Here is an 18,978-nt window from a genome sequence, read left to right as displayed (position 1 = left end):
AGATTTCTCATAACTTTGTACACGGATAAAACATTACTATCTGTCAAAGAACACATTTTCTTTCAAATAAACTTAAGACAACAAACCAATAAACTTTGGAAAACTGGTAGGTCAAATGTCAAAGACAAATGTGAACATAACGAATATAATGTGTGGGCAAATGTTAATATATCATTTCATACAATTAAAATATGCACATAATTTTTCTCTAGGATCTACAATGAATTCTAAACAAATCAGATGTTTTAAAAAATTAACCTATAGGATAAATTTTAGGCAACATCCAGTACCAACCCACCTTCCCACAAATTAAGTGACAAACTATAGAAATCACACTAGACCAAAGATTCTGAGACTTGGCACTACTGACATTTGAGGCTAACTGTTGCAAGGGCTGTCCTGTGTATTGCAGCATGCTTAGCAGCACCCTTGGCCTAGTCCCACTAGATACCACTAATATACCTCCTCTCTTGAGTTGTGACATAAAATGTCTCCAGTTGTCAAATGTCCACTGGGGGACAAAATCACTCCAGGTGAGAACCACTGCACTAGATAAATGAATGCCATGTCAAACATCCCCAGCTAAGTAGCTTCCACATTTTTCTTGATATCCCATTTTCTAATTGTCTGAAATCCAATTAAAATACATGGTGACAACAGTTGGCTACTATTATCATTACCTATATCTACTTCTATTTCATGTAAAATAAAAAATTTGCCTGGCCTGATGGCATACAACCTCTCAGCCCAGCTACTTGTGAAGCTGAAGCGGGATGATCGCTTGAGCCCGAATTCAAGCCTAGCCTGGGCAATATAGTGAGATCTCATCTCTAAAAAAAAGAAATAAGAAATTTAAGGCAGTTATTAAGTATAGCTGTTACTGATAAAATTAACACTGAAAAATACACATTTATTAAAATAAAGCACGCATAGAACCACATCCATAATAGCAACTGAAATAAATCTTTATCAGAATGAAAACATTACTCTATACAAGTATAGAACTATGCTGTTAGCATTTATCCATATTCTGAATTTTTTGTTTTTTCCAGGATTGCATTTTCCAAGCCAGATTTTTTTTCTTGTCCTCGTAACAGCAACTTAAATTACTAATGAAGGGGGCTATATACAGTCAATAGCAGATATTGCTAACAGTTTGTCCTCAGAGTACATTTAATTTTATTTGTTGCAATCATCTGGGTATGTCATGCTAAAATTAACAGTCCCTGAATCACTACATGAGGGAGAGAAGAGATGAGCATAAAATTATTTGAAGAATTTGGACCAACATTAAATATTAAGAATAACTGAATGTGGACTATAATTTTAAAACATTTTATTTTCATGTGCTATTGTAATTTATATCCGGACACAATAATCAAATACAAAAGAGAATGTAAGACTCTCAATTTCTAGTTTATAGTTTTTTTAAAAATCTCTTTATTAACTTGTTACAGTAGCATACATTTTTTAAAATATAAGTACAAAAAATTCTCGATGATCACCAAAATGTAATCAATAAGGTTACAATCCTTTGTTTCTCTGAATCCTTTTCCTACAACGAAAGTGTATCTTTTAAACCTTAAGAAATTCTTTTTGCAATACCTTTTCCTACCCATTTTATCATAGTTTATGTCCTACCAGCGAGGATCTTGGAGAACTGCTCACATTAATCTTGTTTCCTGGCTTTTATTTCAAACTGTCTTGAACTTTATAGTAATTTTTGCTAAAGGCAGTTCCTAGTAACCAGTTATTTACCTTTGGTAAACTAAATTTTAGATGAAAACCATGCACAAAAAACCAATTGTCTTATGATTAGACCTTCAAGTTAGGGGGTGAATAGTCTATGCAGCATAAGACAAACCATAACTTTTACCTTTAAATTTCCTCATTTGACAAGAACTGTCACATTCCTTTTAAAAGGGTAGCCATAATACGTTTTAATTTGGAAATTTCATATTCGGTGCAAATTCAAATTTTAATTACTGTGGAATTTTGACAACTCTAGCAACGGCAAAGCTGAATTTATTTCACTATTATCTACCAAAAAGCAAGTAACATTGTAAGATTTCAAATGTTTAACCCGGTAAAAGTGAGAATATATTTCAATCAAGAGCATACCATCTAAAAAAAAAACAGTATTGCTATCTAGTCATATGCACTTCTTATTACATTTTTGCAGCCCCTAAGTGTTCAGAATAAATGTAGCATTCACATAATACTATAGTCAAAGAAAAGAGTATATTCTTTTATTGGATTTTGTTCATACATGTTAAGTTTCAACTTTCAATAATAAAATTCAATAAATTTGATTCCTTAATCATAAAAACTTGCTTTACACATTATTTACATGTTGTCAAATTCCATACAAAACATCACAAGGATTTGATTGACTCTATGCATGGTACCATCACACAGAAGGAGGAGGGAGCTAATCCAGTAACATACATTCAAAGATTAAATTGTAGATATGCACAGTGTATTTGGCACTGTTCATTAATATTATAACACCTTCCTCTCAAAGACAGGCATTCTTCAGCGTTAGTCACGATATACCAGAATTTGCTATTCACATTAAAACCACCTTTTAAACTTTATAACAGTAACCGATTATTACAGTTTTAAGAAACAAAACACAATGAGAACTGGGAATGGAATTCAAATCCTCCAACTTCTTGCTATGCTCCAAGCTGCCATTCATAAAACAGGTTTAAATTTGGTAATTTTTCCATTGTGGGGAGTGTCAACAAGAAACTATTTAAAGACAGCATTTTCCAATACAAACAAAGATACATACTTTTGTTTAAAATTACCAGTTCTTCTTGAGAGTGCAAAGGGAGGCTTGATGATATACAACTTGTGATGCTTTTGGCAGGAATTATAGAACAAACAATGCCATTCAAGTTGTGGAGATTGTACTAGCAGGTGAACTCATAAAGAGAAGGTTCTGGAATGACTACATCTGAAATCAGAATCCTAGTAGTTTGTAGTTTGCCTCCTCCTAGAACTTCAAGAGACTCAAATCATAGGCTACAAATGTACTTTCAAGTATACACTTATGAATGGAAGGAGAAAATAAAAGCATGAAAATGCAAATATTAAACCTTTAGTGGCTTAGGCTATATTCCAGTAGGTAATTTGACTAACTTCACTTTAACAAAGATTAAATCCCTTCATTTTAATCAGGTCCATTAAATTTCATTCATTAAAGCTATACATACTCCAGAATGTTATAAGACATTTATACCTATCATGTTTACAAAAGGCATAAATTCAGTCTTAAGCTGCATTACAAATGCCTCAATATAACATAATCACAGTATAAAGAATCAGAAATTCTCTGATTAGATATGCTGTAGCTTCACACAAAACTCTCAGTAATAAATTAAAACAAAAAAGTCGTACAATGTATAATGGATTATGCAGTGCAAAGTAACGTCACTGGACCAAAATTTAGTTTAATCATTTTTATTTCAAGTGTATTTAAAAAATCTTAATTGGGGTTTCATAATCCAAAGTTAAAACATTTATTCTTCATAGCTTCAGAATTTGACAAGCAACTGTAGACCATCCTTTCCAAATCCAGTCTTCTTTGCTATTTTCCAAACTTCTGAGATCTAGTATTAAACTGCTCCATTCTAAATGTACAGTTTTAGATAAGTATTGTACACTTGTTGACAAGTGTTTTCTGAAAACAGTCTATCAAATATCAAGAATGGTTTCTACCTAAGAATCAGCAGTGAGGGAAGAAATATTAAACACCTATCAAGGAAATCAATTATCATTTTAAAAATAACAGAACACAGTGCTGCCTCTGCATAAAAGAGAACATGTACAAATTATTTTTATAGACTTTGTAATATTTTATATCCCCACAGAGTGCCATTCAATCCTACTTAAAGATATTTTACACACCAGTAACCACCAGGATTTACTGAGTAACAAATCTCAGGTATTAACCATGCCCCTAAAATGTGGCTATTCCCAAAGAGGAACAGGTTACTTTTGAGGAAAAAAGCTGCCTTGGTAACTTCCCTCAAAGGTTTATTTAAAAAAAAAAAAATAGTTGATGGAAGTATTTTTTAAAACAACTTTGGGTATAATATGGCATACTGCCCATCAAACAAAAAAGGAAATCAAAACTTTCCATTTATAGTTAGTGTTCCACCTTTACTATCAATATTACAACTTACTGACCTTTTATACTTGTTTGGTTTTTTTGACTGCCTAATCCAATATTTAAATTTTTAAAAGTCTGCATCTCAATGTGGTAAGAGTTATTTTTCAAATAATCTTCATAACCCAGAATACAGACACCAGAGCAACACTCTCAAGTCATACTTTTGACTACAATTAAGAGATGAAAATGGACGGATATCTGAAGACAGGTATTTCCTCTGCTCTGAAGGTGAGCAAGCTTTTAACATGTGAGCAACACAGAACTCCACTCCTCTGGAGCTCCTTTCAACTCAGAATGCTTCCGTTCAGTAAGTCAATATATTATTCTTAAAAATTAAAGTTTGGTCACTAAGAAGGACTGAACAAAAATTATTCCCCTCCCGCCAAACACAACCAGAACAGTTCTAATCAGGCCCTTTTCTCCCCACAAAAATAGGGAAGTAGCTGGGCTGAAGACTTTAAGTGTGACATTTCAGTTCCTAAAACATCGCTGCTATTTGCTCAAAGTTGTAGGTCTATGTATTTCCTTCTCCAATACGTCCCCATTTGTAAGTTTATTTCCATACATACAAACGTGCACATGTGTGCACGTGCACACGCACACACACACACTCTCAAGTAAGACACTTTTTTGTGTTTGTTGATAAATTATGAGGATTATGAACTAGGTGTGTACAGGGTTTCATAGGTGCTTTGTAAACATCAGAGTTGCTTGGGTCCTTTCCTCCATAAGCCTCAAATCAAATTATGCAACCAATGACCACTACTTTCCCAGACGCTGTTCACAGGCTGCATACTGACGAAGGGCAGAGAAAAAGTCCTCATAACTGATGTTTAGGTGGGAAGGCAAAGAGCTGAAAAGAAAACACAGGGGGGAAAAAAGCAATTTGATATACACTGTATGTAATGTAGGGGGGAACCAGAAGATAAGGAACAAAAAGAAGTTAAGAATGGAATACACCAAATTATCCTCCACCAGACGGCACCATGACAAGCACGGAAAATGTCTTAATCATAATATGGAGACTAAAAGGGTGAGACCCTGACAGAACAGACTGGGAAACAGCAGAGAGCCTCTGAGGCACTGAGGGGTAGTGGTCACTGTTTATTGATGAGTGTTCATGGAAGATAGGTATTCCCTCTGCTCTGAGGGTAAATTATAAGCAGAATATGCCAAAAATTTCTACTAAGATTGTTCAGCTCGTTGTGAAAGAGTTCAAGTAAAAAATTAATATGCCCTTTTTTCCACAAGAAAAGCAACTAGTAATGAGAGATTCATAACTTGTTAAAGCGTAAGCTTAGATTAATGCAAAGCTGGAGATCTATGTATAAAGGATCTCATTTAAATCCATTAAAGAATTCCTCCTGTTCAGAGTAAAGTCAATATTACTTTGTTTAGGAAAGCCATGCTTAATGTTGGGCAGGGCTACACAGCATCCAAACGCGATGAAATATTGTAGCCATGTTGTGAGCAACCTATAAATCAACACTTATCTCCACCATTTCCAATTACTCAAGGGCAATTACAGTGTGAAAATAAGCACTTTAAAGATAGACTGAATACACGATCAGAGGGTTCCCTTTTATGTATTATAAGTAACTACTAATTTTCAATAAGTAACATGAAAAACATCTGTAATTTATGTAGCTTTATAATGTGGGAATTCCAAATATAATCTGGGAATTCCAAATAGTATCAGGGTCAAACACCTGGTCAGAAGAGAGGAGTCACAGAGTCCCATAGTCACACGCACCACAAAAAAAGAGTGAACAAACCCACCTTGAAAGGACTCCTGCCTGTCTTTAGCTATACTTTTCTTTATCATTCCTCTGACTGCCAGAAATTGTGAAACAAGTCACCCACTTCTAACTCCTCATCATCTCTTAATAATCTCTGCTATCAACCTTGTCTTATTCACGTCTCTGAAATAATAAGCTCAAAGAACAAATTTAATCCATTCTTCTTGCTAACGCTTGCTTCAAACATCCTCAAACTCTCAACTTTCCTAAGTCTTCCTCATCTTACCCCTTCAATCAACCTCATCTCCTACAACTCTTCAATAAACATAGTGCCACTAGCCCTCAATGCCTCAGAAGCTCTGTTGTTGTTTCTCAGTCTATTCTGTCAGAACCCCACCCTTCCCGTCTCCGTATTATGATTAACACATTTTCCCTGCCATCACAGTGCTCAGTCTCGTAAAGGGTACACAAATACAAAGCAAACCTCAGTATAATGTGATATAGCTATCACAGACATGTACATAGGTCAAAGGAAGAGCCTGTTATGTGCTTCGTATCTTGTCCATTATCAGATTTAAATTCTCAGCTCCAAATTAACATGACCTTTGTACAAATATAGAGAAGTTTAAATAACTTTCCAGAGTCACATTATTGAGCTGCATAGTCAAGATTCAAACCAAAATCCTTCTGTTATTCCCTCTAGACCACTCCCAACTGTCCACGGCATCACTGCTGTCATACTTGGAGACCACCTGAAATGACTTGAAAACCCTTGGAGAAAACCAGGTAAAAGAAACATACTCCCACCATAAAGAAACTCTGAGTCTGGAGACCTGGATTCTAACTCACTTTGTGACAAGCTTGAACAATGTCTCTTCCCTATTTTCCTTACCTATAAAATGAGAAGGTAGGGCCAGATGATTTAGAGTCCTTTCCAACTCTAACATGCTGCATGTCCTCTCCTCTTTTTGAAACTTTGTCTCTCCTGCCCACAAGCTTAAAGGACCCCTTTGTACACTCTGGAGAGATACTTTGTATTCTCATAGGTTCAACTACTTCCTAGGTTATCATGATCCTCAAACATACATCTTTAGCCTTGACTTCTCACTCAAGCATCAATTCTACATCATTATCTGTCCTACACTAAGCGTATCCATCCAAATAGACTATAGCCTCAAAATCATCTGCATCTTCCCTTCAAAACTGACTATTCCCTTTACTTTCTTGTTTCCTCTCAATAATATCGTAATCACTTAGTCACTTAAGCTTAAAAACTTAGGAGTCATTTCATCTCTTCTCTAATTTTATTACAATTAGTAAAGTGCTAGGCCTGCAATTATACTTGGGAAATACTTGTCATGAGAGAGAGAATTTGTAGTATTCTCCAAGACCCAGCATTTAAATATATTTTAAGGCTACTATGTCTCTCCTTTATTCTAAATTAGGGGTCAGCAAATACGGCCTAGGAGCCTGATACTTGTTTTTGTAAATAAAGTTTTATCAGAACACGGTCACAACGCTTGTTCACATAACATCCTTGGTTGTTCAGCTATAGCAGCAGAGTTGCACAGCTGCAATAGAGAGGAGCAGTTGCAAGTGACTGTACAGCCTGAAAAGCCTAAAATATTTACTATCTGGCCCTTCACAGAAAGTTTGCCTAAACTTTTCTAAATAAGCAATTTCACTCTCTTCAATGTATTTTCCCTTAAATTATAGTTATGGCCTCTTCACTTGTCTTTTTAATCTCATCCTTTCCCAAATCCAATCCACTCTAGTGCATAAGCTACTAAAAACCTTCCAAAATCACCATTCCCACATAATATACAGGCTCAACAGGTTTCCTATTGCCTGCCTACCACTATAAACATTCCTTATGCTGGCATTTAAAGATTTCTGAGCCTTGACACCTCTGAACTATATGATTTCATCTCATACTACTGCCTAACACTGTCCGCTCTGGTGTGGCTAGTTCCTTATTGCTTGAAACCTCGCCCCAGGTTTTCTTTTTTCCCCTCTTCTCGCCTTTCCTCTAAATATGAAAACTTTACTCATTTTATATTATCTGTGGATCAAGCCACACCCTTTACAATGATGTCTCACTCCTGATCTCCTAAGGTAATTAGTGGCAATACCAAACATCTGCACAACTATACACTCTCTTGTGTCTAACTCATTTATGTATGACTTTATTTTACCTGTGACACTGTGAAATAACTGACGTAAAAGATCCCGTATTACAATTCTTTGGAAATCCCCACCAGATCTAGTACAGTGCTGAGCTCAAGAAACACTTGCTGAATCTAAACAAAGTCAGTACACTTTTAATTACTTACACAATCTCAGTCAATCTGATGTGCCAGGGAAGAAAGCCTAATGTGCTGTCCACAGGACCAAACTTCAATACTAAATCAGGATCAGGACAACCATTTGAACCTTGGAAATAAAGAAATACACATGAACTTAACATTCACTGCACCCACACGCACACACACAGAAACACACAGATCAAGGGCAAAATGTATTAATCAAATTGGTTTCTTAAACTACCTGTTTTCTTCAGGTATGTCTCCATGCCCCACCCCCCTCTCTAATACATACTTTAATATCTATGCTCATTCCAAATGTGGAAGTTTTCTCAAAAGTCTATTTAACTGGATTGATTACCTCATAAGGGTAACCCAACTCCCACACTACACCCAACAGGTGCCCCCAAAATCACATGTATCTTTTAAGACTCAACGTAGGTGTTTTCTTGGAATCCTGGGAAAGGTACTACAGTTCTAAGGGCATGACTGCTTGATTCTGGCCACAGAATCAAGTAACTTCAGAGACGAAAAGGAAATTTAAAAAGTATCTATTCTCCTTCCTTCCCTCATGTACCTCATTTTACAGCTATGAACCCAAAAAGACCAACTCCTAGCTATATACTACAAATGTCTTCCGTGCTCCCCAGAGCCGGAGCGGCCTCAGAGAGCAAAAGGAGACCAAGCATCTGCCTCAACAAGGGCAAGGTCAATTTTTATCTCTTTCATGAACTGGTTTCCATATGAGACCTGACTTGGGGAAAAAAAGGATAAGGGTATTTCAATAGCTTAAAAATAAAGTTTGAAGAGTATAGAAAAAACATACTATAATTTTAAGGTTCCAATAGTTAATATCCTCAGTTCTGCCACTAACTTATCTGCTATACAATCTCTCCAGTGCCAAATTCCTTCATTTGTCAAATAAGGAAACTGGATTAGGTGGTCCTGTCCAGAAGCAATATTGAAAAAATTACTTCCATAACAAAGTCCTTTTAAAAGTCCATACTGGTAGAGTGAATGGGCCAAGCAGAAGAACACACATTCCTGTACCACCTAAAAAGCAATAAATTATCTTCCATAAAAAATGACAAGAAGGAACTTCAAACCAATAGTGATGTAAAGAGGGTGGCAATCTTCTCTATAAAAAACATGTTAAATTGGAAAAAAACCAACCATTCAAGAACGCTAGATAATGACCAAAGGCAGACAATTATTCTTTAAAAAAAAAAAAAGCAAAACAAAAAGCTAGAGTTTTCAGTAAGAATGGCAAAGGTCTACGGCGTTCTTGCCTGGGACTGCTCTCAATGTCCACCCCAATCAACTGGAGGGAACTTACATTTTACCAGTATATCTCTGACAGAAAAATTAGATGATTTGCTACTTGCTGTCAAAAGATACGCACTCAATTTGGGACTGGAGGGTGTAGGCAAGAAGGAAAAGGAACAATGAAAATTCATGGTTTGACAGTTAAAGGTGGGAAATTCAAAAGAGAACAAATAGGAAAACACACAGCTTTACTTGCCTGAGGTTGTAGCCCCAATTAGTACAATGGAAAGAAATTTAATAGTGAGATCCAGGAAATAAGGGCTCAGATAAACTCTCACATATCCATGGCCGACTGGGAAATAACATACATACTAGGAGGGGAAGCAGGGTAGGGGACAGGGCAGGAAGAAAGTTCAGCGAAAATCAAAAGCCAAGGAAACTTGAGAACTAGTGGCAACTTTAAATTCAGTTTCCAATACCAGAAATCATGGAAGCCTTACAAATTTAAGGTATCTAAGCATAACCAGTATGGAAATCACTGGCTAACCACTAAGCTACACAGACAAAAGCCGAACTAAAAAATAAAATAAAAAAATAACCTGAGCAGAGACAGCAGGAGTAATCTTTATTTATAGACAACATGATCCTGTATTTAGAAAATCCTAAGTCTCTACAAAAAGAGCTACTAGAACTATTAGATGAACTTGTATCTTAGCAAGGTTGCAGGATACAAAATCAATATTAAAAAACAAGTGTATTTCTAAGTATTAACAAACAACCTGAAAATTAAGAAAATAATTCCATTAACAACAGCATCAAAAAGAGTAAAATACCTAAGGAGTAAATTTAACAAAAGAAGTAGAAATTCTATACCCTGAAACTGCAAAATATTATTTAAGAAAATAACCCAGCCAGGTGCGGTGGCTCACGCCTGTAATCCCAGCACTTTGGGAGGCCTAGGCGGGTGGATCACGAGGTCGGGAGATCAAAACCATCCTGGCTAACACAGTGAAATCCCATCTCTACTAAAAATACAAAAAGTTAGTCGGGCGTGGTGGTGGGCGCCTGTATGTAGTCCCTGCTACTCGGAAGGCTGAGGCAGGAGAATGGCGTGAACCTGGGAGGCGGAGTCTGCAGTGAGCCGAGATCGTGCCACTGCACTCCAGCCTGGGCGATAGAGCAAGACTCTGTCTCCAAAAAAAAGATAATTAGAACCCAAACAAATGGAGAAATACACTATATTCATGAACTGGAAGACTCAATATTGTTAAGACAGCAACTTCCCCAAATTGAGCTATAGATTTAACTCAATCCATATCAAAACCCCAGCAGAGTTTTTTTAAATTAAAAGCCAATCCCAAACTTTATAGAAAATGCAAAGGACCCTGAATAGACACAACAACTTTGAAAAAAAAACTTACTCATTTTTTTTTTTGTACACAGTAGCCAGCCTCACTTCCCCCCAGTTCACTCCCCCATTACCTTTCCCAGCCTCTAGAAACCATCCTTCTACTCTCTATCTCCATGAGTTCAATTGTTTTAATTTTTAGCTCCTACAGGTGAGAACATGTGATGTTTGTCTTTCTGTGACGGGTTTATTTCATTTAACATAATGACCTCTAGTTTCTTCCATGTTGCTGCAAATGCCAGGATCTTGTTCTTTTTATGGCTGAATACTACTCTATGGTCCATCTGTACATTTTCTTTATTGATTCATCTGCTGATGGACACCTCAGCTGCTTCCAAATCCTGGCTATTGTGAACAGTGCTGCAATAAACATAGGAGTGCAGATTCTTTTCTTTTTGGTATATACTTAGCAGTGGGATTACTGGATCATATGGTAGCTCAATGTTTAGTTTTTTGAGAAACCTCCAAACTGTTCTCCATACGGGTTGGACCAATTTACATTCCCACCAACAGTGTACAAGCATTCCCTTTCTCCACATCCTCGTTAGCATTTGTTATTACCTGTTGTTTTTTTTTAAAAAAAAAAAGCCGTTTTACGATATGTTATTGTAGGTCTAATTTGCATTTCTCCAATGATCAGTGATATTGAGCATCTTTGCATATACCTATTTGCTATCTGTATGTATTCTTTTGAGAAATATCTATTCAGATCTTTTGCCCATTTAAAAAATCAGATTAGATTTTTTTCCTATAGATTTGCTTAAGCTTCTTATGTATTCTCGTTATTAATCCCTTGTCAGATGGGTAGTTTGCAAATATTTTCTCCCATTCTCTGTGTTATCTCTTTACTTTGCTGACTGTTTCCTTTGCTGTGCAGCAGCTTTTTAACTTGATGTGATCCCATTTGTTCATTTTTGCTTTGGTTGCCTGTGCTTGTAGGGTTTTGGCCCAGTCCAATGTCCTAGAGAGCTTCCCCCAATGTCTTCTTGTAGTAGTTTCTTAGTTTGAGAGCTTAGATTTAAGTCTTTCATGCATTTTGATTTGATTTTTGTATGTGACAAGAGATAGGGTTCTAGTTTCATTCTTTTGCATATGGATATCCAGTTTTCCCTGCACCATTTACTGAAGATACTGGTTTTCCCCAGAGTATGTTCTGGGCACCTTTGTCAAAAAATGAGTTCACTGGAGATGTATGCATTTGTCTCTAGATTGTCTATTCTCTGCCATTAGTCTGTGTCCGTTTTTATGCCAGTGCCATGCTGTTTTGGTAACTATAAGTATGGCTCTGTAGCATAAATGGAAGTCAGGTAATGTGATTCCTCCAGTTTTGTTCTTTTTGCTTAGAATAGCTTTGGCTATTCTGGGTCTTTTTGTTATTCCATATAAATTTTCGGATTGTTTTTTCTAGTTCTGTGAATGTCATTGATATTTTGACAGAAGTTGCACTGACTGCAGATTGCTTTGGGGAGTATGGACATTTTAACACTACTGATTCTTCTTCCAATCCATGAACGGAAAATAGGCTTAGATTTTTTGGCCGTTGTCCTTAATTTCTCTCATCAACGTTTCACAGTATTCATTGTAGAGATCTTTCACTTCTTTGGTTAATTCCTAGATATTTAATTTTATTTGTACCTATTGTAAATGGGATTACTTTCTTGGTTTCATTTTCAGATTGTTCACTATTGACATCTAGAAATGCTCCTGATTTTTGTACATTGGTTTTGTATCCTGCAACTTTACTGAATGTGTTTATCTGTTCTAATAGTTGTTTGGTGGAATCTTTAGGTTTTTCCAAATTTGAGATCAGATCATCTGCAAAGAAGGACTTCTTCCTTTCCAATTTGGATACCTTTTCCTTCTTTTTCTGGTCTGCTTGTTCTAGCTAGGACCTCCAGTACTATGCTAAATAACAGTGGTGAAAGTGGGCATCCTTGTGTTCTAGGTTTAGGAGGAAAGGCTTTCAGTTTTTCCCCATTCAGAAAGATAGTAGGTATGGGTCCATCATATATGGCTTTTATTATGTTGTAGTATGCTCCTTCTATAGCCAGATTTTTATGGGTTTTATCATGCAAGTGTTTATCAAATGCATCTTCAGTATCAATTGAAATGATCGTGATTTTTATCTTTCATACTGTTGATATATCATATTCATTGACTTGTGTATGTTCAACCATCCTTGCATCCCTGGGATAAATCCCACCTGGTCATGATCTTTTTAATATATTGTTGAATTTGGTTTGCCATTATTTTGTGGAGGATTTCTTCATGAACACTTATCAGTGATACTGGCTTGTAGTTTTCTTTTTTTGATGTGTCTCTGTCTGGTTTGAGTAACATGGCAATACTAGCTTCACAGAATGAATTTGAAAGCATTCTCTCCTTTCTATTGTGCAGAACAGTTTGAGTAGAATTGGTATTAGTTCTTCTTTAAATGTTTGGTAGAATCCAGCAATGAAGCCATCAAGTCCTGAGCTTTCCATTGCTCTAAAACTTTTTATTACTTTAGCTTCAACCTCATCACTTATTATTGGTCTCTTTGAGATCTGGATTTCTTCATGGTTCAATCTTGGTGGGTTGTATGCGTCTAGGAATTTATCTATTTCTTCTAGATTTTCCAAGGGGGATTTATTGGCATACAGTTGCTCACAGCAGCCACTAACGATCCTTTGAATTTCTGCAATATCTCCTTTCCATCTCTGATTTTATTTATTTGGGTATTCTGGTTTTTTTCCTTGGTCTAACTAAAGATTTCTCAATTTTATCTTTTCTAAAACACCACCAATTTTTTGATCTTTTGTATATACTTTTTCATTTCAAATTCATTCATTTCTGCTCTGATCTTTAAACTTCCCTGTTAGTACTGCTTTGCTGCATCCCATACGTTTTGGTATGCTGTATTTTTATTATCACTTGTCTCAATAAATTTTTCAATTTCCTCCTTAATTTCTTCATTGACCCACTGGTAATCCAGGAGCATATTGATATACTTTCCATGTGTTTGTATAGTTTCCAAAATTTCTCGTTATTGATTTCTAGTTTTATTCCATTGTGGTCAGAGAAGATGCTTAATATTATTTCAATTTTTGTGAATGTTTTAGACTTGTTTTGTGGCTTAACATATGGTCTCTCCTTGCGAATGTTTCATGTGCTGACAAGCAGAATGTATATTCTGCGGCCATTGGATAAAATGTTCTGTAAATATCTTTTAGATCCATTTGGTCTACAGTGCAGATTAAGTTCAATGTTTCTTTGTTGATTTTCTGTCTTTATCTGTCCAGTGTTGAAAGTGCAGTGTTAAAGTCTCCAGCTATTATTGTATTGGGGTCTCTCTCTCTCTCTTTAGCTCTATTAATACTGGCTTTATATATCTGGGTTCTCCAATGTTGGGTGCATATGTATGTACAATTGTCATATCCTCTTGCTAAAATGACCCCTTTATCACTAGACAGTGAACTTCTTTGTCTCTTCTTAGAGTTTTTGTCTTGAAATATCTCTTGCCTGATATAAGTATAATAACTCCTGCTTTTTGGGTTTCTATTGGCATAAAATATCTTTTTCCATCCCTTTATTTTCAGTCTGTATGTCTTTATAGGTGAAGTATGTTTCTGGTAGGCAACAGATCATTGGGTCTTGTTTTTAATCCATGCACCCACTGTATGTCTTTTGAAGAGTTTAGTCTACTTACATTCAATTATTATTGATAAGGACTTACTCCTGCCATTTTGTTATTTGTTTTCTGGTTGTTTTGTGGTCTTCTCTTCCTTCTTTACTTCCTTCCTGTCCTCCTTTTACGGAAGGTGATTTTCTCTGGTGGTATGACTTAATTTCTTGCTTTTTATTTTTTGTATATCTCTTCTAAGTTTTTTGATTGGAGATTACCATGAGGCTTTCAAATACTATCTTATAACCTATTATTTTAAGCTGATAACAACACTGCTTGTATAAACAAATAAGCAAAAAGAAAACTAATAAAACTGTACACCTTACATTCATCTCCCCATTTTAAAACTTTCTGTTGTTTTTATTTGTATCTTATTGTACTGTCTATGTCTTGAAAAGTTGTTTTAGTTATTATTATTGACTGGGTCATCAGGGTCTTTTTACTTGACAGTAGTTTTATATACCACAGTTACAGTTCTGTAATATTCTGTGTACTATCACCAATGAGAGTTGTACCTTCAGATGATTTATTGCTCATTAACATCTTTTCCTTTCTGATTGAAGAATTCCCCTCAGCATTTCTTGCAGGGCAGGTGTGGTCCTGATAAAATCTCTCAGCTTTTGTTTGTCTGGGAAAGTCTATTTCTTCTTCATGTTTGAAGGATATTTTCACTGGGCATACTATTATTCTAGGGTAAAAGTTTCTTTCCTTCAGCACTTTTTAAAATATGTTATGCCACTCTCTCCCAGTCTGTAAGGTTTCTACTGAAAAGTCTGCTGCCAGATATATTGAACCTCTATCGTATGTTGTTTCTTTTCTCTTGTTGCTTTTAGAATCCATTTTTTTTTTTTAATCCTTGACCTTTGGGAATTTGATTATTAAATGCCTTGAAGTAGTCATCTTTTGGTTAAATCTGCTTGGTATTCTATCATCTTCTTGTAGTTGAATGCTGATATTTTTCTCTAGGTTTGGGAAGTTCTCTAGGTTTGAATAAACTTTGTACCCCATCTCTCTCTCTCTATCTCCTCTTTAAGGTCAATAACTCAGATTTGCCCTCAAGAGGCTTTTTCCTAGATTTTGTAAGTGTGCTTCACTCTTTTGTCTCCTCTGTGTATTTGTAAATAGTTTATCTTCAAGCTTATAACTTTCTTCTGCTTGATCAATTCTGCTGTTGAGACTCTGATGCATTTTCAGCATGTCAACTGCATTTTCAACTCCAGAATTTCTGCTTGATTCTTTTTAATTATTTCACTTTCTTTGTTAAATTTATCTGATAGAATTCTGACTTTCTGAATTCTTGAAAACACACAAACATCCACACAAAAACCTGTACACAAATGCTCATATAGCATTATTCAAAAACTGGAAACAAACCAAATATGCATTAACCGATGAATGCATGAGCAAAATGTAGTATATCTAGAAAATACTGCTCACCAATAAAAAATAATGAGTGACTAATGCATTTTACATAGATGAACCTCAAAAATATTATGGTAAGTAAACAAAACAAGACATAAAAGACTATATATTGTATGACTCCTTTTATATAAAATTTATAGAAAAAGCAAAAGTATAGTCAGAAGCCAGACCAGTGGTTGCTGGTGTAGGGGGCAGGAGTGGGGACTAAAAGCAGTCACAAAGGAACTTTGGGGGTGATGGTATTCAGAATGCTTGCTTCTGTCAAATTAATGAGTTAAGAATTGTGTACATTTTCATGTACCCTAAGCCTACAATGCCTGCAGGCAACACCTGGGCTTAATAAACATTAGCACTTTCTCATGGACTACCTGAAGGTCATCTTTGGATCTCCATCAACTTTTAGAATGTCCTTATGAAATTACTCTCTTATTAGGACCTCATAGGGTGCAGGAAACAGTCAACATCCCAGTAACATCTGAGCAGAGAGCTCCCATAATGGTGTACTACTCACTGAGCCTGAATATAATTAGGCAATGACAGAGAATACAAAGAGTAGGGTAGGAAATGAGTAGTCAACAAAAGTAGGAAGTTAGCGAAACCAAGAAGCGGGATATGGACTTTGCTCTGTGATGGACACATGTCAAAGTGGAAGAAACAAAGAACGGAGAGTTAAGTAAATAAGTAAGTTAGACAGAAAATGCATTTTTTTTTTCTTTTTCTGAGACAGGGCTCACTCCGTCACCCAGGCTAGAGTGTATTGATGCGATCTTGGCTCACTGCAACCTCTACCTCTTGAACTCAAACTATACTACTGCTTCAGCCTCCTGAGTAGTTGGGACCAAAGGCATGAGCCACCATGCCTGGCTAATTTTTTATGTTTTGTAGAGATGGGGTTTTGCTATGTTGCCCAGGTTGGTCTCAAACTCCTGTACTCAAGCGATGCACCTGCCTCAGCCTCCTAAAGTGCTGGGATTACAAGTGTGAGCCATCCCATCCAGCCTGAAAATGCATGATTAATAAGTAAATGGATATTCTAAGTAATAAAAAATGAATGGATGTCTAAAACTGTATGTCTATAGAAACTATTAATGAACATGAATTTACTAGAGAGACTGTCTTTCTTCAAAAGGATCAAGGCTAATGCTAGTAAGCAAGAAGGACCATGATGGTAAGGCAAAAAGGTCCTAGAGCGAATTCTCTAGAGAGAATAAGCAAACCAAAGGCTTTTTTCAACAGCTGAAGAAAAAAAGTTATATTTGGTATAACATGACAAATACAGTTGTATATTTGGTATAGCATAATAGAAAGAATAATTAAAAAGGAATCACGGTAACAGTAAGATTATAGGTTATATTCCTGGGATCACCTCATAAAAAGATTAAGTTCAAAGTTAAGGGAAAATTCAAAGTAAAAAGAAAGGGGAAGAGGGAGAGGAAGGCTAACAAGCAGAAGTCCTATTTTCAAGAATAGTCATCACTACAAAAAAGATCCTCAAAGCTCGTCTCCTTTACCATTAAATCCTCATGCAAGTGAGTGGCTACAAATCTCATTGTCTCGAAACCATTATCACATAGGTCTTTAAATTTCAGAAATTTAACAGGTATAGCAACAAAAAGAATCAGGCTTTATAGTGTGAAAGAAACAAATATTTCCTTTCATACTGTATCCTTGTTTGACAAAACTAAACACACACACCACATACATACACACACATATATATACATATATAAAAAACTTACTAAGTAAACTGCCTAACATATCTACATCCAAATCTGTGGGTCTCTTTTGCTTCTGGGCTACTAACTGGCAAAAGTCCTGAGCAGCTCTCACAATATCTGCTTTTCCATCTTCCGGGGACAGCACCTTCACTGCCAAATGGCAATTTAAAACTGGAGGAAAAAACAAACAATGTATTTTAAAAACACTCTCTTACAGGTCTATTTCAAAATCAGTTTTAAGAAATATAAGGTTTAGACCAAAATAAACATACAGTTCTTACAGTAAACAAGAATTGTTTAAGCCCTTCAATTTCAATATCAAAACATACTTAGCTATTCTCCTCTGAAAGGATCTATGCACCCGAAATCATATCCATGTATAAATTTACACACTGCCTTATTTTCAAAGTGTTCAGAATGACTATGTATCGTGACGACATCCTCTAGAAAACAGAAGCTTTACAGGCTAGCTAACAAATTTTCATGCATCTAAAATTTCCTCTATAATTGCAATACAGTTAGCAGTAACACAGAATAAAAGAAAAAATAAAGACTAAGAAAAAACTGTTACAGTGGAATATGCATTGCCTATAGCATACACACCTTTTATCAATTCTACTTCTATAGGAGCTACCTTACAACTGATAGGATTCTCAGATAACACTGCAAAATTCTTATCTACAGACACGCAAATTCTTCCTTGTCCAGCAAAGATTCAATTTCTTCCCTCACGCCACAGAACACCCAGTTGTACCTCTATTTATATATTCATTTCAATATCCCTACAAATGTGTCCATTTTATGGATTTTCTGTGGAACCAGTTAAAAAATTTGCCTGGTTAAATAAAATCCTCACCATGTGTTCACTTTTTACCAAGACTGAGATGGGAAAGTCTAAATCTGATGATTAAAGATGTTGACAATAAAGACTAAGAGAGCAACGTGAATGAATAAATGACAGAGTAACAGAAATTGCCATGAAACATGAAACACACATCTTCCTATGCTACATGTTCAATTATACAGTCATGCTTACCTTGATCATCTTTGTCATTACTATTTGCAAATTCTGGTGAGTATTTTGAACAATCTAGGCCCAGAAGTTCTTGCTGTTGTTTTAAAATTTCATCCATCAATCTGGAATTATTTCTTTTGAAAATACCTTTAAAAAAGAAAAAGGCAAGTAAAATGCAACTAGGTTAATTTTTCCCCTTCAAGTGAATGCTTGCTGTGAAAACAACACTAGATCCAGTACTGAACAAATGTCAAGCAAAGCTG

The 18,978-nt window shown here is 35.7% G+C and overlaps 1 protein-coding gene across 1 annotated transcript in view; it reads right to left on the bottom strand.

The window, feature by feature from the left end:
* Positions 1-1,414: 1,414 nt before the first annotated feature.
* Positions 1,415-18,978, bottom strand: part of NUS1 (NUS1 dehydrodolichyl diphosphate synthase subunit) — a 34,720-nt gene continuing 17,156 nt past the window's right edge. The window contains exons 2-5 of the mRNA XM_017863466.1: positions 18,737-18,862; positions 17,722-17,871; positions 8,253-8,352; positions 1,415-5,033 (exon numbers count right to left, since the gene is read on the bottom strand). Coding sequence (XP_017718955.1) covers positions 4,943-5,033; positions 8,253-8,352; positions 17,722-17,871; positions 18,737-18,862 — 467 coding nt within the window. The 3' untranslated portion in view covers positions 1,415-4,942. The remainder of the gene's footprint in view (positions 5,034-8,252; positions 8,353-17,721; positions 17,872-18,736; positions 18,863-18,978) is intronic.

This window comes from Rhinopithecus bieti, unplaced genomic scaffold (assembly GCF_001698545.2).
Source record: "Rhinopithecus bieti isolate Rb0 unplaced genomic scaffold, ASM169854v2 scaffold_70066, whole genome shotgun sequence".
Classification (NCBI taxonomy): domain Eukaryota; kingdom Metazoa; phylum Chordata; class Mammalia; order Primates; family Cercopithecidae; genus Rhinopithecus; species Rhinopithecus bieti.
Note: the sequence above shows the minus strand (reverse complement) of the source record. Positions and strands in the feature narration are given on the sequence as shown.